The following is a 22256-nucleotide window of genomic DNA, read 5'->3' as shown; positions in this document are numbered from 1 at the left end:
TTTCTACTAAGCCAACTGTGAAATTGATTTGAAAGTCATTTTTGGGTATACTCACGCGTAGAAATATACAGGACGAAACTCGCGCTAAAGTGACGTCAATATGACGATATAGGGCAGCGAGAAATTCAAAAATTGAGTATATTTTTGGTGCATTGAAGCATGTAAAATGTAAATACAAGGAATGTTTTTAAGTTTTGTGTGAATTATTGGTGTGTAAATCACACAGACTTGCACGTAGGCATATTTTTCATGAAGCACTAGCGCGCTTCATGAAATATGCCTACGTGACAAGTCTGTGTGATTTACACACCAATACTTATTAAAAACATTCCTTAATTGAAATCACTTGAATTGTCAATATTCCAATTTTTGTTATATTTATTTTCTAAGACAAGTTAGAAAAAAGTTTAGAAATCACAAGATAATGTTAATATATTATGAATATTTCTTATATTTTACAAAGAGAAGCAAAACAGATATTTGAGGAATGTGTCGTCAGACCTTATGAAGCAACAATTTTTATGAAAAAAATTAGGTTGATAATTATATCTCTAAGCAGTGGCAGTGAACAGTTTGCAGGAACAGTAAGCAGCTGGCAGAAAGCAGCTGGCTGTCTTATATGGTGGGGGGGTGGGGGGTTACGTGGTTAATAACTATTATCTCTTTATTAATATTAATAATTTTTGTGTCAAATTTGATTCAGAAGACACTTAATATAATCAACAAAACTAAAATTGTATATACAATGCTGAATCCTCATATAAATGACACCAGTGCCACACATTTCTTGTATTTTGATATAACCCCTAACCGCAGCCAAGTTGAATAGGAAGTTCAGATGACGTCATTCAGACCATGTGACAGTGTTGACACTGTTGTGGTTGGAACGTAAACAGGGAAAGTCGAAAGAGTGTATGCTGAAAGAAAGAGACTGTCAACAGCTGGCAAGGAGCTAATCTAAGAAATAATTATTGCAATAAACAATGTCATCCCAGGGCTCGCCACAACAACTTGTTTCAGGTCGGGAGATTCCAAAAAGAGCAGTTTTGAACGATTTATCTCAACTACCTCATGATTATAGCACCACACCAGGAGGGTCCATTTTCTCGACAACGCCTGGGGGTAGAGTTATTTACATTTATTTTCATATGTTTTTGCATAAATATGTACAATTTATTCCACCTCTTGTTATGAGTATGCATGCACTTTTGTAATTAATTGGCCATTTTGCGAAGTAAACAAAATGATTCTTGTTTTCAATATGGCTGACAGCCATGACCACGTGATACTTTGTTTTTCTCGGCAAAATGAGGTGTTTAATAGCGTATAAACCATAACGTTTCGTGTCATTTAAGTAGCAGAACAAATAATCAGGTAAAAGCAGGTATCGGGAGAAATATTTGTTTTTCCGTTTAGATAGCACACGCCCGACCATGTGCTTCTTGCTGTGCAGGCATGTGACGTCACAATGTTTTGTTGCTGAAATGCGTTTCAGTTCAGTAGCATATCATATGGTGTGAATAGTTACGTTGATTCCACCGCAATCTTACTTGATTGCATTCATTTTTTAATTATATGCATTATGCTTCAGTTTATCTGCTTCAGTTCATCTGCTACAATCAATCAATCAGTTTATCTGCTGAATTCCCAAGTGTTTTCAAGGATTATTGCATCAGACCAAAATTAGGAAAATATAACTAAGCATTAAAAAAATCTGTAATTACTGTAGAATATCAATTTTTAGGTCATGTCAGGTAGTTGGGTGATTATTGCTTTCATGTTTTTGTCCTTTGTAAACTCTTGAGCATTTTTAGCAGTGTCAAATAGGGATGCGCGATTTTATCGGTATACCGGTATATCGCGATTTTTTATTGTGTGATACGTATCGTGATACGGAGACTAAAATACCGGTATTTGGTACATAACTATAAATTCCGGAAATTATTCATTTATTTGTTCAAACTATTGAATTGCAATTACAGGAAGTATAAAAAATGTTGAAAACAGTTAAACAACGGCATCAAAACATGCTTTATATTGAATAAATGAAAATTTAAAAAGTAAAGTTATGTTTTTATAGCATATTTTTAAAAAAATATTATGGAAATTCATTTGAAATTGTAGTAAAAATTGTGTGTAAAAATATCACGATTTATCATGATATTTTTAGGGAAAAATCGTGATATATCACGATACGAAATTTTTGCTGATACCCATCCCTAGTGTCAAACCAATTTCGACAAATTTTGGCACTTTAATTTAGCATCTACATATCCAGAAGGAGAAAGGAACGTAGTACAAAAAAAAAATTGAACCCCACCCCAATCCTGACCAGAGGGATTGGGCAAATTAAAGAATCAAAATGATGAAATCATTAAAAATTATATTGGTGACTGTTTACATTATTAAAATGAGCTATAAACTGTGTAATGAATTATGATTTGAATCGATCACCTCTAGTCCACTGTCGAGAGCTTAAGCCCCAGGGCAGAACTTATGTGATTCTGTATGTGAAATATATGAGATCTTTGCAAATCTTCACATATACATAATTATATTATATATATATATATATATATATATATATATATATATATATATATATATATATATATATATATATATATATATTGAAAGTCAATATGCTTGAAAGTCTTCTCCTTTTTTTCTTGGACATATTGCCAACAAACCATTTTGAAGTTCATTATAATGAGGAATTAGTTTTCTACCCATATTGTGAATTATGTGACCCTTGGGATTCTTTATTCATAGAGGGTAATAGACTTGAAACTCAGATGATAGTTGTCTCAATTATAAGATATATGTAGTTCTAGGTGAACAGATATATTGACCTACTATATTTTAGCTAATCCTGAAAAGTTATATTTAGAAACTGACAGACATATTGACCCAGTAAACGTTTGCGTCAGCATAATCTTTCCTGTTATCAACACTTGCCACAACTCGTTACACAAAAACAAAAGGATGATGCAATCACTGTCATATGAAAAGTAGATATTCAAAGATATTTGTGCATTTACTTCATAAATATTCCTAGCATAAGTTCAGTTCATGTGGTGCATGCAATCAACAAAATAGTTTGACATTTATTTTAATAAGAATGGGACCCCTTAAGGAACCATTTGAATACACACCAGTGACATATACATTCCACTTTGTTAATCTTTGTGTTTAAAAAAAAAAATTCTTTCTTTTATTAGGAAGTAGAAAATTCAAAAAATATTATTTTATTGTAGGTACAAAGATTTTCTATGACAGATCATTTTTGCTTAAATGTCGGAACTCACCGCTGACAAAAAGTCCCCCTCCCAACATGGCCAAGATCCCTGGGGTCACTGCCCCAGCCTCTGAGAACATCCCCAAGGAAAATGGGACAGATGTTGTCCATGACGAAAACCAGAAGAAGAAAGGTAACACCATAAGTATTATTATTATTTGGAAGATATTATAATCCAGCCAGATTCAATCCTCTTTCAAAACATGCAAAATTAATTGGGATTAGGCCATTCCAAGTTTTTTCAATGTTTAGCATCCACATGCGCCTAGATTTTTGACATCAAATATAAGAAAAAAAACAAACAAAATCAGGAGTCCAAAAACTGATTATTCTGGTCAAATTTTTTTTAATTATGTCAATTTCTCTAAAAATTTGTTTACAATATGTCAATATGTCATGTTAGATAAACTTTAAGCATTTAATATCCTGATTTTGCTTAAGAATAGATCTTTCTCTGAGAAAAATAGATTAATGAAATCAAAGCCTTTGATTGATCTCATTTTTATAATTATAAATTCTTTGTTTTATTTTTTGGTTTGAGTGTTTTTTTAATAGGTAGGTAGGTTTTTGAAAGATGGGAGAAAAAACTTTGAATGGCCTTACTGTGCTATAAACGTTATTTTAAAAAAAATCTTGAAAAGCACAAAGCTGTGCGTAGGGAAAATCCTTAACATTTTATATTCAAGGAAAAGGTCAAGTTCAGTGTCATTTTACTTGCCAAATAACATATTTTTATGTGAAATAAAATCTTAAGTTTACAATTTTAGAACAGCCCCTTTTAAAAAATAAACTGAATAAAGTTCTTTGCAAATTAAATTTTGAAGAAAATGTCAAGTTTATGAAATGTTCTCATTGTAGAGGGCCATGAGGATCAGCCACAGTTTGAGATGGACATCTAGTGACACACTACCCATAATGCCTTTCAGTTATCTATCTATAGGACTCTACTTTTATTTTCCAGAAGACGTTTATGTGTAGATAACTCCGTTATGACTTAGTCATATTTCGTATTTGACATGTTTATATTTAGTGTGATTTTCAAATCAGTACCTCCTTCATATTTCTGAAATAGTTGTACATTTTCACAAGACAGAAAATCCAGGTGTACCATACTGTAATTAATATATGTATACGTTGCATGTCAGTATCATTTTTCGGGTGCTATTATTAAGTAATGTTTCGGAACAAGACTGATTGAGGGAAGAGAAAGTTTAAGTCAGAGAGCCAAAGAGATTATGTAACTAAAAGCAGACTGATTTTGTGCATTATTAAAGTCAGCAGGTATTTTCATTTCGTTATGCAGATCCTGTAAGAACATGTTTGATATGTTAATTTTGCAAAAGTTTGTACAGTATTTGTATTGATGTATTTTGATCTAAAAATAAATTTGTTTTGTTAAGGTTGAAACAGTAAGGTATTGTAAATTACTCGGTCATGTGGAAATGATTGACAGTTTTGTAGATTCTCAAGCTTCGCGCAGATCATCCGTCCTAGAAATTCAAGTATTTTGGACATCTTCACAACTTTAGTGCCATTTGTGAACCATCATTAATTGGTAACAGTATGGTGGACGAAAAAATTAGACTGAGAAAAGAAATACTTGAAATTTAAATGAAAACTAAAAATCTAGAAGCATATGATGGGAGATTACAGATATTTCTGTGTGCTAAAAAATGCATGGAATATTGCATTGAATTTTTTAATCAGCAAGTGACCATTTTATGTTTGTTAAGATAACAGACATACATGGACAGTGATTCACTGTTTGTATGATCTCAATTTTTTTTTAACATCCTGATTTGCTCAGGATTTTAAGATTTTGTTGAACTAAGTTTTATGAACTCTGACATAGTTTTGTTACAGGATTTTGTGACTTAGTGCTCTCATTTTTGGTGCAGATTTTGTTAAGATTTTTGTCTGTACCTCTTGTCAGGCATGCTGAATTGTCAAGATCTGGGCCACATTCCACACTGAGTGATACTGTCTATGAATAAAAAACAACAAGGGAAATAGGGCAGCAGATTTCAGAAAGCTTTCACAGTGGATTATGCAGGAGTTTTCTTTGTAAACAAAAGTCATTATTGATTTGTCGTTATTAAATGATTTTAAAAAGTTTTTGAATTCTCTTTCTGTTCGATACAAACAGTTCTTAAGGATATGCGCTCCACAGCCAAGAACGATTACTCTTTAAATTAGTATTTAATTAAAATTTCTTTGAATGAAGTTTGAAATTGAATTTTTTTTTTAAACAATTTATTTCATGCAACTCAGTATGATTCAAGGGTCTTTGAAGTCTTAGAAACAGTCTTGAAAAAAGGTGTCATTTGTACCCCATTAATGTTGAAAGAAAAATGCATTTTTAGATAAATCAAACTTCCTTTAATCTGGCATCAGATAAAATTACTTATTAAGCATGATATGGTATAGGAAGTGATGTCTTGCAATGATAGCACAAGCTTTATACACTATTTATTGTTTAATAACTGAAGTAAATAGAAAAACTTGAATATATATTTAAAAATGAGCAATTTCTCCAAATGCCTTGGATACCTGCCATTAGTTTTTAATCCTAAAATACATTTTATATTTGTTGATCAATTTTCAATTAGAAAATGCATAGCTGGTGCTTTTATTTGTGTTTCTTGAAAATGTATTTGAGATTGATAAGTTTCTCTGTATAATGATTAACTCTGATGATGAAATTTGGTGAAATACCATGTATAAATACAGATTACTTTTAGTCCCGTCAGTTTAGCGAAAATTTGGGTCCAATTGCAACACAAATTATTTTGTCATAAGTTAAACTTGTACAAAATATTTTGTATTAAAAAAAAAAAAAGTTCTTATGTTCAAAAAGCATAATAATTAGCTATAGGAATCACTTTAGAAAAGGGGCATAACTACCGGTATGTAAATTCATCCAATGTTTTTGCTGAAGTAAAATAAAATTCCTTGTTTTTTCTTGAAACATAATCTGTTTTAAACTTTTTTGATACAGTTCAATTGATTTGATAATTAAATCATTATTTCAAGTACATAATATAAATTTGAAATATTTTGAATTTAACTTCATACTTTTTGTTAATTTGGAAAAAAAGCATTCTTAATGATGAATACAGACTTTAAAAATAAATAAATTTCCCTTAGATTAAGATTTAGTATGCATGGATCATTTCATTTAATACAAATGCTAAATAAAATCAAAAACACATCCATTAAGATTTAGAGACAAAATCCAACTTGCATTTTGATAACCTCTACCCTAAAATTTTATTATTACTGGTATGAGGTGAGGAAATGCAACATACACTCTGAAGTAAGCCTTAACTTACTTCCCTAGATCTAAAAGGGTTTACGGCACATATAAATGTCATAGTACACAGTTTAATGCACTTCTTTCATCCAGTTTAAAAAAATGCCCCAAAATTTACTAAATTGACAAAAGTTATGCCCTCTTTCTGTAGTAATTTTGTTTGCTTTTTTTATACATTTACATTTTTGTGCATTCTAGAGTTTACTAGTATTTATAACAAGAAAAATTGTGTTGCAATTAGTTTTGATGTTTCATGATAAACTGACTGGACTATTTGTGCAGAGACATTTTTGTGAGCATTTTCAATATTACTTAGCTGTTGATTTTCATCAGCTGAGGATCGGACTACCTTAATGCTATTATAGATGCTATATGATCTAAAATTGGTTAAAGAGCTTGATTTCTCTTGCAACGAAGTTGGAGGGGAAATAGTAATGCGCTTATGTGGGTGAAATGTGTAATGGAAGTTATGTAAGTACATGCAATACATTTAATTTATATCAGGATAAATGTGCTCTTTTGCATGGGATGGCTCCGCTTTGCAATCCCTTGTTGGAATAAGTTCACAGATTCAAATGATGCACTAAAAGAAAGAATACAGAACAACCAGCTAACAACCATCATCACCATAGAAAATAAGAAATCAGGATAAATTTAGCCACATTAACATAGCTACAAAGGAATTTTCTGTTTGAACCAGGCTTCATGAAAACATAAACAAATGTTTCTACACTGCAAAGTCCTCCTTTCTATGTTGATTTCTATATGCTATTCCGTAAGATTATATACATGTACTTAGATTCTGTTCAAGTACAATTTTTTCCTGAAAATTGTCATTTTAATCTTATTTTATCTAGAGCACAGGTGAACCCCAATTACTAGTGACATTTCTTGCCAAAAGGAAACCCAAATTCAGTACATGTACCTTAAAGAAAACTTGATAATACATGTCTGCCCATCCTACTTCGTTACACTGAAAACATGTACTTTCTTTGCAGTCTCAGAGAGAACCATACTATCCATGTGAGAAATCCCTTCAATGAAGCTTGGTACTGATAAACTCTGTGTGCTTGACCTTTTTCCACACCTAAATTTGGAGGTTACAATAACAGTGCAGTTATCCCTCTTTTTTCCCATCTGCATTTAAATTTCAATCAAAATACAATGTAACTTTTGTTCAAATGATAAATGCAACCGATTTAAAATCCATTTAGGACAGAAAAATTCCAGGATCAGGAATCTTATTTACTGTGTACATGTATTGACTCTGTCTTCTTCAAGATAACATGATCAAGTAAGACTATAATTCTCCTAACAAGAGTTATGTCCACTTGGTATGTCAATACTTGTACTTGTATTTCAAAAAAAGAAGGCATATTTCTTGTAAACAAATAATTATAATTCATTAATAAATGAGACATCAGGTAGTTTGTTGCTTATTATAGAACTCTTTATTTCTACATTAAAAATTATTACAATGTATGTATCAAATTTACTTGGCAGATTTAATTTACAAAAGAAGAGCACATGATGGTAGTTGCGATATGGAAGCTGGGACATTTTATAATAAAGCCAATATTTCAATTTTTAAGATAAAACGATTGAAAATACAGCGGGGTAAATACCAATTAAAGTCTTGGGGTAACTAACACTGATGCACTATGACAGTTAACTAATCAAAGTAATCTGTTGGTGAAGGGATACTACGATTTCCTTCTAAAACTTGACATAGTATGATGGCCCTTAAACTTTCAATAAAATGAATTGTATTACTGAGGTTTAACTTTCAAATTCGAAAATTGCACCAGATGTACATACAATAAATCTTAAATGGGATGATACTGTTATGCAATAAAATAAATAATGAATAATTTCATAGCTGCCAGATTAAACTATGGACGTAAATTAATCAGAATTCAGGAGGAATTCTTGTCTCAGACACATCAAACAAGGTAGAAGATATTACAAACAAACAATGGAAAAATACAACGCTCATGACATCCAATTTAAACAAGCAGTGACTAATATATATAAAAGAAACTTATAATACATGAACTTACAATTCAACAAATACACTAATGATTACAGATGAACAAATAAAGAAATTCATAACTCTTCTACAACACACAACATTTTAAAACCTGAATAGACAAATTCATTAACCAAGGTAAAACTGTTTTACAAGGCAGTAATTTAATTGAAAAATTGGCTTCAATGATGCAGTGGTTGATATGATGACTGATTAAATGGACTAGGAAATCCTCTGTGAGGGGTTCTTGTACTCCATTCCTAGGTAGTCAAAAATGTCCTCCTCTGAGGTTACTGGCAAGGGTTCTCCTGGTGTCCCTACAAAATCACACTTGACTGAAGTTATTGTATCCAGGCAAACTGACACAGACTCAGTACTTTTCATTTAGCAAACAAAATGGTTATATTTTGAGTTTGGAAACACATGTCATAGAAATAAATTGGAAGTGCCTATCAATTTTTAAATATTTTTCTGGACACATGAAGTGCCCATCACCTGGGCACAGATTTTACTCTGAATGCCAACTGTTCATCAATTTTATTTTTTAAAGTTTTATAAAAGTTTGGTTTGTAAAACAGGCATAAATAATGACTTTCATACAATCATATATGAGAGATTATATTTAATTCATATCTGTTTCTTATATGTCTTAAAAAGTTAAAATATCATAAAATGTTAAAAAGTTTAACAACAACAACATCCCCCCCCCCCCCCCCAAATCCTGGAACAAAGCAATTGATTATATTAATTTAAGGTAAAAATTTCAGTATTGATCCTTTTGAAAATGTTTAATCTGGTCTACAGATAAAACAAAAACTCTGTAAACCAACTTTCCCTCACAGACAGCATACCCAGGGTAGAACATAGAAAAAATTGGATGCTGCAGAGGAGCATATTATTACCAGTACTTGTTTACTTTTTTCCTTTTTTGAAAACAAAGACAACTTGAAACAAACAATTTGCAAAAGGAAATAGCAGAATACCTGTAAATGTTTGAATGACAAAACTGCCAAAAGAAATAATTGTGAAGAGGTGTACAGCTGCTGCACCTTGGCCTGCAGCCTTACCTGTGCTGCCAAGAGGTCTTAAGGTGTACTCGTTTAATGTGAATCCCACTTCCAAGGCATGAGCCCTCATATTTTTATTGAAGATGTCACTTCCAGTGAAGTACAGCAATGCGCAGTAGTACTGGTCATGGGGAATCAACCTATACAAATTATAGATTAAATGCCCTCAGGGGACTGAACTCCTACATGTGTAGCATTCCAAAAATGCTTTAATTACTAAAATTACATACTATATTGAAAAAATGTCATTTTATACATTTCATAAATTGTTCTGTATTTTATTAATATTATTTATTTGTTGTTGTTGTTTAAATTAAGCTAATTCAATGCAAAATGTAGTGTTTACAATAATGTTTTTTTTTCCAGAATAATATTTTCTACGAAAGTTAGCTGACTTTGACTTGTCACTACAGTATGGTATTACCTGATATCAATTCTCCTGAATGGCTTCTGTTTGGAAGAACTAGGACTGGAACCAGAATCTAACACTCGGCAAACTCCCTGTAAAATTTAGAATCAGAATCTAACACTCGGCAAACTCCCTGTAAAATTTAGAACCAGAATCTAACACTTGGCAAACTCCCTGTAAAATTTAGAATCAGAATCTAACACTCGACAAACTCCCTGTAAAATTTAGAACCAGAATCTAACACTTGGCAAACTCCCTGTCAAATTTAGAACCAGAATCTAACACTCGGCAAACTCCCTGTCAAATTTAGAACCAGAATTTAACACTCGACAAACTCCCTGTAAAAAAAGCAGAATCTAACATTCGACAAATTCCCATAAACTTTATAACCAGAATCCAACATCTGACAAACTCCTTTAAAATTTTAAATCAGAATCTAGCACTCGACAAACTCCTGTAAAATTTAGATTCCTGTAAAATTTAGAACCAGAATCTAATCTCAACAAAATCCTGTAAAATTTAGAACCAGAATCTAACACTCAACAAACTCCCTGTAAAATTTAGACTGAGATACAACATATGAGACTTTTCTTTATTTAAATCAAATGACTCTCCTATCCTTTAATAATGGGTTTGGAGTCCTGTTTAGGAAACTGTGACTGGAAATCAGTGAACATTCTATATGAAAATTAGGGAACATTCTACCATGAATATGAAAGTGCTGATCATTAAAACTGGTGATTAGTAACCAGTCTCTGACATTATTTAGAACATGACTTCATGATTACAAGAGACCTCTAAAATATACAATAATAACAATATATACTTAGCAAAAATATACAGTGAGTCAGTTACACATACCATATACTTGAAGTCACCATGAGACAAGGTGTCAGTGATTAGTCCAATTTTTTCCAGTCTCTTCACAACCTGATGAAGCAAATCTGGCTGAAAATAAGAATAGAACTCATTATTCTGCAGTTATCTTTTTATTGCCATGAAATTCCTGAATAAAATATACTTCCAATACATTGTATATTAATATAAAGAATCTGTTCCCAGGGGTGGATCTTTTTGCAAAGAGAATATAAACTGCAGCAGTAATATAGCTGTGAGTATAAGTTATTGAGTATCCTCTTTGTCTCACCTTTCCCTTGGTTTTAGATGTGTAGTCTGGGTGTGTTAGTAGAATATCTATGTCCCCACTGGACTCAGCACCTGTAGTAAAGCAGCATTATTACTGTTTATAATTATTCATATAGCAAACCTGTCTCTATTAACTACATTTACCAGAAACAGTGCATATTTACCAACCTCTTCTGAAGCTGCCACAAACTCTGGCTTCAAATTTATCATCTAATTTCCTGATCTCATTAAAGGCAGTGTCCTGTTCAAGATGAGATGTACATGTAATGAAAGATCAGTACAATTGACAACAAAATTCAAATGTCATAACATATTGATTTACCTCAAATATAAAATAAATTTTAATGAGTAACTGAATAAAAATTACAAAGCGCTTGTTTATACTTAAACATTACTACGGTGATATATGCACATGTACTACATGTACAATTGTGAAAGTATGTTATATAAGCACTTAAAAGAATTGGCTTATACATGTATAAAGAAATAAGTTCCAATAAAAAAAATCAAAATTTTAACCTACCAATTAATATCAGATACATATACATGTAAATGTTTATGCATGTATGGACATCAAATATTTCCCTATAGATACTGGGGGAAGGGGGGGGATCATTGAACATTTATAATAAATCCCCATTACAATGTTGGCAGGTTTAATATGGTGCTTACCTGTATCTGCTCCACCTCAGTTCGGGGAATTCTCTTCTCAAAGTCTTCAAAATGTCTGTAAATTTAGTATATGTGTTACATAATGTGAAGGTCATCCCCATCATGAAACAGTAAAATTTGTCTTAACAATTTTACAATGCATGAAATTTTTTACATGTATTTTACAGTACACTGTATATGGCAAGAATTAGGCTACCACTGGACAGTAGTTAGAGTTTTTAAGTTAACGTGAAACTTACTTCAACCCAATTTGCTGGTGATGATTCAATTTTTCTGGATGTTTTCTCAACTCTGAAATTCACAGCAGATAATCAGCTTAAAATCTTAAATAATCTTAATTTGCTTAATTACAGGTAAAACTGATGGTGAAAATCAGAACCATTTTCATAAAACACTTGTCCTGTATAACTATTCACTGACCCTCTATTGTTGTAATTCCTTCCTGGACCAACTTTTGAGCTGCTGCAGGTCTGTAAAACATTAAAACAAACAACAAGTCCCATACTGCACTTTGAATTTTCTAAGTATGCATTCCTATTTCAAACTTTTATCCATTATAGTGGCTGCACCCTAGCCCCAAGGGCCAAGAATTGAATAAAACTGAATCCATACTACACGACAATGCATGCAGATTTTGACAGAAAGATTATTTTTCTTAAAATACTCTCTACCTTCAATTAGGGGGGAAATAAAACTTGCAATTTTGACTTGTTTTATTGTCTGTGGCCAAATAGTTCTTGAGAACATTATACATCACAAAATCCTATTTTGTTGGGGTCAAATTTTCATGATTTGTGGGAAAAAATGTACTGTTAGAGGGGATTTAATTTTATGGTTGATAGACAGACAATAACAAATGATGATAAAAACATAGGTAATCAAAGATTACAAAGCTCACCTCGACGAATGTTATCTTTAAGTAAGGCAAATTTCACATTATATTTTTTTTTATTTAGTGTACATCCCAAGATCAGTGTCCATGCAAGTTTGGTTTAAGTACGACTTATAGTTACTCGGAAATAGACCTGTTCAAAAAAAGATTATCCTGTTTACTAATCAAGAAAATTTTGGTCAGTTCCAACATCCAAAGTAAGTCTGGAAGTTTCCATCCTTAGATGCACCATCTATGCAAGTTTAATCATAACAGGCCATAATGTTATATAGCTACTCCAAAAAAATTATCCTGGTCACTCATCTGGAAAATGTAGGTCAGATTCAGAATCCAAAGCAAGTCTGGAAGTGATTATGCCTAGCTACATCATCCATGCTAATTTGGTTAAAATATGGCTAAAATTCACTCATGTGGAAAATCTAGGTCGAATCCAGCATCCGAAGCAAGTGTGGTAGTGTCCATCCCTAGATGCATAATCCATGCAAGTTTGGTCCAGGTAGGGCCAATAGTTACTTGGGTATGGACCTGCTCCAAAAACTTTAACCTGGTCACTCATCTGGAAAATGTAGGTCATATCCAGCATCCAAAGCAAGTGTGGTAGTGCCCATCCCTAGATGCATCATCCATGCAAGTTTGGTCAAGGTAGGGCTTATAGTTACTTGGGAATGGACCTGCTCCAAAAACTTTAACCGGGACGCCGACGCTAATGGACACCAGGGGTATAGCATAAGCTCATCTCGACTTTGTCGAGGTGAGCTAAAAAATTGATAATGAATTAAAATAGCTCGTCCCTGGCATTTTACCATAGGCATGTTTTACTGTATTATCTCCCCTTGGAAACACCCAGCATGATCCTTTAAAGAAGATTGAATTCTCTTTATCGAAGGATGTTCTTACATATGTTTATTTAAAATTGGCCCAATGGTATTTGAGAAGAAGCTTTACAATATGAGAAGTTTACAGACAAAGACAAATGGCTTTCAACTCAGAATACCTTAGCCAATAAAAAAACTTATTTATTAATAGATCATAGGTCAACAAACTACAGGATAAATATAGATTTTACCCTATTCCTGTGACTTTGGTTAGTTCATTTATAGCTACATTTGTGTCATCTGCCCTTATCTGTCAAAAAAAAAAGAAAGAAAGAAACAATAAAACTGGTTAAAGTTTACAATGTTAAAATTTACAGTGAATACAACTTGCTCTTTAATCTACACAGGTCCAATCTTATACTAGAGGTACAGGGCTCGACATTAACGCTTGTCCGCTTGTCCGGTACCAGTGAAAAAAAAATACGGACAAGTGAATATTGCTGGGCACTTGTCCGATTGGACAAGTGCATTTTTATGTAAATAAGTCTCTAAATATTTAAAAGAACGACTGTTGAAAGTTTACAGGTACTGTAAGACGGAAACAGTACATAAAAACCGAACTTCGATCCCGATATAGATTGCTATGTAATTGAGTACACTCGATCGGGATCGAAGTTTACTAATTGCATACTACTGCAAAGGCATGGAACTGACGAAGTTTGGATTCTGTTTTATGTTGCCAGGACAGAAAGTATAGATAAAATTTTGTGTTATTATTTGTTGTATTTATAAATAACATCATGCACATGAAATGGACTTTATTTTTAGTTTTTCAGTTAACAGTATTAGATCTTTATTGAAAATTTTTCGGACAAGTGAATTTGAAGTTTGGACAAGTAATTGTCTTGGTCACTTGTCCGAATGGACAAGTAGTAAAAAAAGTTAATGTCGAGCCCTGAGGTACTGTGAGCGAGCTCATAAAACAATATCCTCCACTGCAATTTTTTTAAAGTGCCCATTTGCAATTTTGTAATTGTGACCTTGAACTTGCCGACATGACCTTGGTTTAAAAAAAAGACAAATCCTCTGTTCATAAGTAATCTTTGAATTAAAATATTGACATCAAGTGTTTCTCCATTAGAAAGTTAAGGATTTGACATGAATTTTACACTTTTCTGTCGGTGACCTTGAAATTGCTACAATGACCTTGGGTCAAGGTTATGGCATACTTTTAGCTCACAAATATTCTTTGTTTAAAGTTTCAACATCCAACAAAAATTCTATCCTTTTTTCTGAGAGTGACCTTCAACTTGCCAGAATGCGTTAGGTCAAAGTCATGTCACATTTTTAAGACATAAGTAATCTTTCGTTTAAGCACAAACTTTCAATATTTATCCATTAGAAATTTTCTGACAGCTGGTTCCTGACCAGAAACAAATTAAATACTTTTACCTTGAATATGCTGAATGACCTTGTCTTGTATCATGATGCACCCTTAAGGTCAAGATCTAGTAAATGAGTTTAGACTGTCTTTTTGGTGCTAGATCCATTATGACGTCATAATTGATTTAAACTTAATTTTTCCCGTACTTTACAGCTATTATAGAATTATGTAGAAAATGAAACATTTTCATGGAATTCAATTTGAAATCATGTTAAAATTAAACCCCGATACCTATATTCAAATTAATATCATTTTAAAGAAGAGGTCAAGAAGATATGAAAAACTGTTTTCTGAGAGACTGTAGGCAATATTGATACATTTTCTTTTTCTGAGAAGGAAAAAACTCCCATATTTATACCTGATTTCCTTCATTTTTTCATTGAAAATAACAGTTTAAAGTATCTTTTTTCGTTGAGTTTACCTAAAAATTATGCCCCGATACACCTAATTTCGCCAAGCTATATTTGTAAAGGATCATTGAAAGAACTTGTTTCTCAAATTTGAGAAATCTGAAGGCACCTTTCATTTACTAGATCTTGACCTTAAGTCATAAGTAATCTTTGTGTCAAGTATCAAATTCCAATTAGCCTCCATTTGAGAGTTAGAGACAGGACGCAACTACAACACTTTTTTAGCCAGTGACCTTGAACTTGCTGGAATGACCTTGGGTAATAGTCAATACATACTATCAGATAATATGCAATATTTGTAATAAGTATGAGCCTTTAATGTCTCCATTAAAAGATACTGTACATGTATTACATTTAGCAATATAATACATTTAGCCCCTTTGGCTGAAAGCAGCTACCGTTAAATCAAGTACATCGCTAAATAGCTTATGCAGGTACTTTTATATTTAGAACATTCAGAAAGCATCAAATCAAGTCTTAGCTAACTTGTTGGAAAAGCAATTTCTGCCAAATACTGTATAATCTAAACATAATATTTTTACAGTATGGTCAGTACAGGAATTAAACATTTTTCTATAGGTGACCTAGACCTTTGATCAAATGACCTTGAGTCAAGGTCATGGCATACCTTCAGGTCATAAGCATTCAAAATTATAGCCCAGGCAAGATTGCACGGACAGAGGGACAAGGTGATTCCTATTTATCCCACAAGCTTCGTTTGCTGGGGTATAAATCTTGTAAAGCAAAATTTTAACAAAAATAATTCAAGTTAGAAGATTGATATATTAGTATTTTAAAGATGTTTTGAACCACTGAACTTGCCTTTTCTAATTTCACTAAAGAGCCAGTATCTATAAACTCTTCTATTTTCTTTGCAATCTTTTCACCAATTCCATCCTTTTGAGAAAAAAAAAATAGAGGTTCTTTCATGAATATTGTGAAAGATCAAACATGTAAGCTTAATACATTAACCTAGTAAGCACACATGGTCTATGACTGTTGACAATTCTAATATTACATATAGCACATACTGGTACATGTATAGTAATACATGTATAATGACTATTATAGCAATATTCTAAAAAATAAGACTTCAGTTTATATGTGACCTAAACCAGCACACAACACTGTATGTATAAAAATGTGTGAATTTAACAAACAAAAGACAAACTTACCAGCTTTTTAGCCTCGGCTCCACTTTTGATGCGTGTTGGGTGTTTAGCGAGGACACCTACCGCCTTTCTGTAAGCGTTATATTTGTGCATTTGTCTGTTGACATTTTTCTCATAATTTGCCAATTCTAAAAATGTAGTTACAAGTATGTATTAAATATCTATGATGGATTTTTTTTGAAAGTTTATAAATGAAACATTCCAGCAAATAAACATGATAACAGCATTCCACTAGGCTCTAAACATGCTAAAAAACAAAAAAGTATTCTGTTGAAGTTTTCATTCACTAGTTTATCAGAAAAGAACTGTGGAACCCTATTCTACAAGAGAAGTGGACAGTCATAGCCTATTTACACGTGGATGTGGAACTGCCTATCCAGAATCCACTTCTGTAGAATAGTGGAACCCAGCTGGGACCTATATGTACAGGTCCCTGAACCCAGCAACATTCAGGAAGCTATGGGTACCATTAACACCACATTATCAGACTGTATATCGAGAAAAACCTCTACGGACTTGATCTTACTGCATCAACATTTTTTCCCCATATTTTATTCAACATCAATTTTTAAAGGTTTACTCTTCACTCACGGGGGGGGGGGGGGATAATAGGCCTAACGTTGTGTGCAGTGTAAATATGGTAAATACCTTACCCATTAAAAAGTCACAAAAATCTTTGTTGGGATTATCACTTGTTGCATTCTTTCGCTTGCTCATTTTCTACAGTTTGTCTAATTTAAACAGTTAAACGAGGGCCGCTTAACCTAGAACGCTTTCTTGAATTCTTCGAACCCGAGCCGTTGTTTACAAATGGAAGGCAAGCGGTAAATCTAGTCTTCCCGATGCCCGACTGTCCCAGATTTGTTTACAAATGGAAATGGCACACGGTAAAATCTGTGCGAGTAACGACCGAAAGCAGAAGTCGCACATGAAGTATTCTGTCTTAATGCCTAAGACACGTACTTCCCTTTTACAGCTAAATATTCAATATAAACCATGATGTTAACCTTCCAAAAAGAGGACTGTAACTATTTCATTTCAAGCCTAGGGTCTGTCTGAATATGGGCCACCTTTGCATGGAGTTCATAAAATCAGCAGTTAAGCTGTTAAGTAATTGAAAATATAAGTACATGTAATTTAAAATATTCATAAAAATGTCTCTGAAGTCACAAGTTTATGTGTATTTACCCATGGTGTTTCTTCAAAGTTAATCATTATTATAATAATTAATCATATTATATAGGGAAAATTAGCAAATCTGAAATACATTTTTTCAGGAAACGTGAAGAATTAAAAGCAAAACCTATGCATCTTCCCCTAACAAATATATTTTAGGACAAAAAAAACTATAGCTAGGTATCCAGACATTCTGAGAAAATTTATGTTTTTACACTTATTCAGTATTTTAGTCCCTTTATTTACTTCAATTATTATATAATACATAGTCTAAAAAGCTTGTCCTATCATTGCAAGATATCACAGACCACTTCAAATTTCATATCATGCTAATAAAATTGGTATCTAAGGCTCGATTCAAGAAAATTCGATTTCTCTAAAAACTGTGCTTATTTTTGTACTTTTGGAGACCAGGTCTTCCAACAATCTGTTGGAATTTCCATGGGTACCAATTGCACCCCGTTGTTAGCAGGCCTATTTTTGCATTCATATGAAGCAGAATTTATTCAAAATCTTATACATGTTAAAAAGAAATCTCTTGCTATGGCCTTCAACTCGACATTTAGATTTATCGACGGCGTATTATCAATTAACTGTGGAAGTTTGGGCTTTACGGACCGTGGACATCGGCCTGGATAGCTCAGTGGTAAGAACACCTGACTAATAATTCAGGGGTCCCGGGTTCGATTCCCGGAATATGTTTTCTTCATGCATTTTCTCCTTTCCTACTACATTTGGTGGTCAGTGTGGGGGTCTTGTTCAGGTCACAGTGTAGGTGTAAATTAGTAATTCCTGGCAGGGCTCTAAAACTTGTGTCTTCAAGGTCGAAGACTGTGTAAGGAGAGAAGAATATGTGGAAGTTCAGGCTTTACGGACCGTGGACATCGGCCTGGATAGCTCAGTGGGTAGAGCACTAACTAGTAATACAGGGGTCCCGGGTTCGATTCCCGGTCCAGTCATATGTTTTCTTCATGCATTTTCTCCTTTTCTTCTACATTTGTGGCCAGTGGGGGGGGGGGGGGGCATGTTCAGGTTACGTTATGTGTAAATTAGTAATTCCTGGCAGGGCCCTAGAACTTAATTGTGTCTTCGAGGTCGAAGACTGTTTAAGGAGGGAGGGGGAATGTGGAACTTCGGACGGACCGTGGACATCGGACTGGATAGCTCAGTGGTTAGAGCACCTGACTAGTAGTACAGGGGTCCCGGGTTCGATTCCCGGTCCAGCCATATGTTTTCTTCATGCATTTTCCCCTTTCCTACTACATAACAATAGTTATTTCAATTCACATGTCGACACGATATATCCCTGTGAGCTTGAAATATAAGATACCACAGAGTCTGACACATCTGTTTCATATTTGGATATTTTACTAGAAAAAGACGTTAATGGCAATCTAACAACAAAGCTTTATGATAAACGTGATGACTTTTTTTTATCTTCAACTTCCCTTTCTTATGCAGCAATATACCCTTATCACCTGCATGTGGGGTGTATATCTCTCAGTTGGTTCGAGTTAGAGTATGCTCTACGTATGAACATTTCTAAGAAGAGGTAAGTTATTGACAAACAAGTTGATGAAACAGAAATATCAACCTCGTTTAAAATTATCATTTCGTAACTTCTATAGTCGATACAATGACCTTGTCAGCTTTATTCATTGAAATATATTTACATCCACTGAATATTAGCTCTTTTATTTCTTAAGAAAACTATTGCCGTTTATTAGTACGTGAACACCACTAAGCATATCACCTCTACAGATTTCCGGAGCAGTGGCTGTTCAATCAATGAAACGTACAATGAAGTGCATATCAATAATACACTACTATTTCATCTGTTAAATCCTATTTTGAATGAATATTTGCACAGATATACATATAAACAATAAAATATCTTTCTTTGTAAGTACGGGAATTAACATTGCAGCTTTTGCAGAAAAAAATACTTAACCCGCTTACGCGGGTTATATGCATTTTTTCTGCAACAGCTGCAATATTAATTCCCATACTAACATCCAAAGAAAGCATTTTATTGTTTAAGAAAATTTTGCATAAAAAGATTGCACTTCAAGTTGAATTTGAGGCTTTATAAAATAAATAATACTTTTAAGAGTTGTCGTTCCTAGCTGAGGAACGAATATCCTTAAACAATTTCGAAAAAAATTGTTTTTTAGGTGATTCCATACTCACACTTTTATGGGTTCAAAGTCAAAGTCAGTTGAAAAACTGCATTGGTTTCCGCCGATTAAAGTTTAGAATAATTCTATGGAGTCCGGAGAGGCCACGTTGATGCGATAGTGAACTACATGGCCCTATCCAGATTCCAACCCCACTTCCCACTTGTCAGTAATACTTATTCCAAAAACGATTTGGCTACTGCCAAAAAAAATGTCTTGAAAGAGAAGTTCAGGGAACCAGGATTTTGTAGAAAAATCGTTTTTTTTTTTTACGCCCCCCCCCCCCCCCGAAATTCCAAAACCTTACTGCACATCTACATGACAATCCCAATTATATTCCAAAACATGAATGGGCTATTGCAAAATTGTGAGAGGGGTTCAGGAAACAGAAATTTTGTGGAAAATGTCTTCTTCTTTTTTTACCCCCCCCCCCCCGGGTCAAAATCGAAATTCCGAAATGGTATTGCACATCTCAAGACACTACCAATCATATTCTAAAATATAGCTACTGCAAAAAGTGCACGAGGGGCTCGGGGTACTTTTTTAAAACATATATATAGAAAGGAATCTTATTTGACCCTCATTTAGATTAGCCACGGTGAAAACAAAACCTTATTGCACTTCTACAAAACACCTCCAATCATTCCAAAAGATGATTTGGCTACTGCAAAAAACGTAAGAAGAGTTCATTTAGCGAACCAGGATTTTTGAAGAAAAATGTCGAATTTTGACCCCTAATTGTCCCCCAGGGTGAAAACTGAAATTCTGAATCCTTATTGCACATTTACGGGTCAATCCCAATCATATTCGAAACTATGTGAAAATGTTAGAGGAGTTCAGGGAACCAGATTTCTGTTTTTAAAAAACCTTTTCTTTTTTTACCCCCACTTGGCCCTACATTGAAAATAAAAATTCCGAAACCTTACTGCACATCTTCAGGACACAATCAATCATATTCCAAAAGATTATTTGGCTACTGCAAAACATGTTAAAGGAGTTTAGGTATAATCAGGTTTTTGTAGAGAAACGTCAATTTTGATTCCCAATCACCCCCAGGGAGAAAATAAAAATTTCGAAAACTTATTGCACATCTATAGGACACTCCTAAAAATATTCCAAAAATATGAATGGGCTACTCGGATAAATGTAAGAGGAATTCAGGGAACCAGGTTTTTGAAAAAAAAAAAAAAAAAAAAAAAAAAAAAAAAAAAAATTATGACCCCCCCCCCCCCCCCGTGAAATTCAAATTACACATCTACAGAACACCACCAATCATAAAAAGGTAATTTGGCTACTGCAAAAAAATGTAAGAGGAGTTCAGGGAACAAAGGTTTTTGTAGAAAAATGTCCTTTTTTACCCCCGATTGCCCCCAGAGTGAAAATCGAAATCCCAAACCTTAGTGCACGGAACACTCCCAATCATATTCCAAAATATGAATGGGTTACTGCAAAAAATGTAAGAGGAGTCCAGGGAACCTGTTTGTTGGTTTTTTTTTTTTTTTGGTTTTTTTTGTTTTTTTTTTTTGGTCTCAGGTTTTTTCTTTCTTTTTTTAAATTGAAAACGTCATTTTTTAAACCCCATTTGTCCCTCGGTGTGAAATTGAAAAGCATCATAGGACGGCACAGAATAACAACAATATACCCGAAGTTTTTTTTTTTATATAACGTCTACATACAGTGCTGTACACTTCCTCCAAAACAAGTTTGGATTCACAAAACATCTAGAATATATGTTCAGAAATTTTTGTATATTTTTCTTTGAATTATACAAGAATTTCCATCAATTGATATCTTTTCAAAACCTCTGGTTATGCATGCTAATTTTTTTGTCTACAAACATCTGATGGCACTGTAATCTTAAATTAAGAATATCTTGAAAAATCATCAGTAGGTCCTTAAAATGCGGGCATAAACTAACAAACAAACAGACAGAACAAAAAAAAAAAAGAAACAAAACAAATTAGAACAAAAAAGAAAATAACATTGGGAATAAAGAGAGAAAAAATCTTGAAAAGATCTTTTTATAAACAGTAGGGCCAAGTTAAATCAAAGGGACGTTATGGTCCATGGGCCTTTTGTTCTTGGAATCATGGAACCGAACATACGCAGAACAAATTATTGACATCTAAACGCACCGTTTTTGACAGGTGCCTCTCTGAATGCGTTACGCCCTGATTTACATGAGTAGTCCCAAGTATAGATTTATGCTATAACTTGATAAACAAATGAACATATT

At 33.2% G+C, this 22256-nt stretch overlaps 2 protein-coding genes across 2 annotated transcripts; one reads left to right on the top strand and one right to left on the bottom strand.

Annotated features, from left to right (window-relative positions):
* Window positions 1–858: 858 nt before the first annotated feature.
* LOC133200213 (eukaryotic translation initiation factor 4E-binding protein 1-like) lies at window positions 859–5413 on the top strand. The gene is made up of 3 exons (XM_061336028.1): window positions 859–1122; window positions 3258–3431; window positions 4157–5413. The coding sequence occupies exons 1-3, from the start codon at window positions 984–986 to the stop codon at window positions 4195–4197; spliced, it is 354 nt and encodes a 117-aa protein (XP_061192012.1). The 5' UTR covers window positions 859–983; the 3' UTR covers window positions 4198–5413.
* Window positions 5414–8039: 2626 nt separating this feature from the next.
* On the bottom strand, window positions 8040–17454 carry LOC133200259 (DNA polymerase beta-like). The gene is made up of 13 exons (XM_061336073.1): window positions 17321–17454; window positions 16671–16795; window positions 16318–16392; window positions 13893–13951; window positions 12355–12404; window positions 12174–12225; window positions 11935–11989; window positions 11431–11503; window positions 11264–11334; window positions 10978–11064; window positions 10132–10208; window positions 9708–9847; window positions 8040–8957 (listed from the first exon to the last, which is right to left on the bottom strand). The coding sequence occupies exons 1-13, from the start codon at window positions 17382–17384 to the stop codon at window positions 8863–8865; spliced, it is 1023 nt and encodes a 340-aa protein (XP_061192057.1). The 5' UTR covers window positions 17385–17454; the 3' UTR covers window positions 8040–8862.
* Window positions 17455–22256: the final 4802 nt, after the last annotated feature.

The sequence above is a fragment of the Saccostrea echinata genome, unplaced genomic scaffold (genome assembly GCF_033153115.1).
Source record: "Saccostrea echinata isolate AGI-Se365-2 ecotype Australia unplaced genomic scaffold, CSIRO_AGI_Sech_v1 ptg000037l, whole genome shotgun sequence".
Taxonomy (NCBI): Eukaryota; Metazoa; Mollusca; class Bivalvia; order Ostreida; family Ostreidae; genus Saccostrea; species Saccostrea echinata.
Note: the sequence above shows the minus strand (reverse complement) of the source record. Positions and strands in the feature narration are given on the sequence as shown.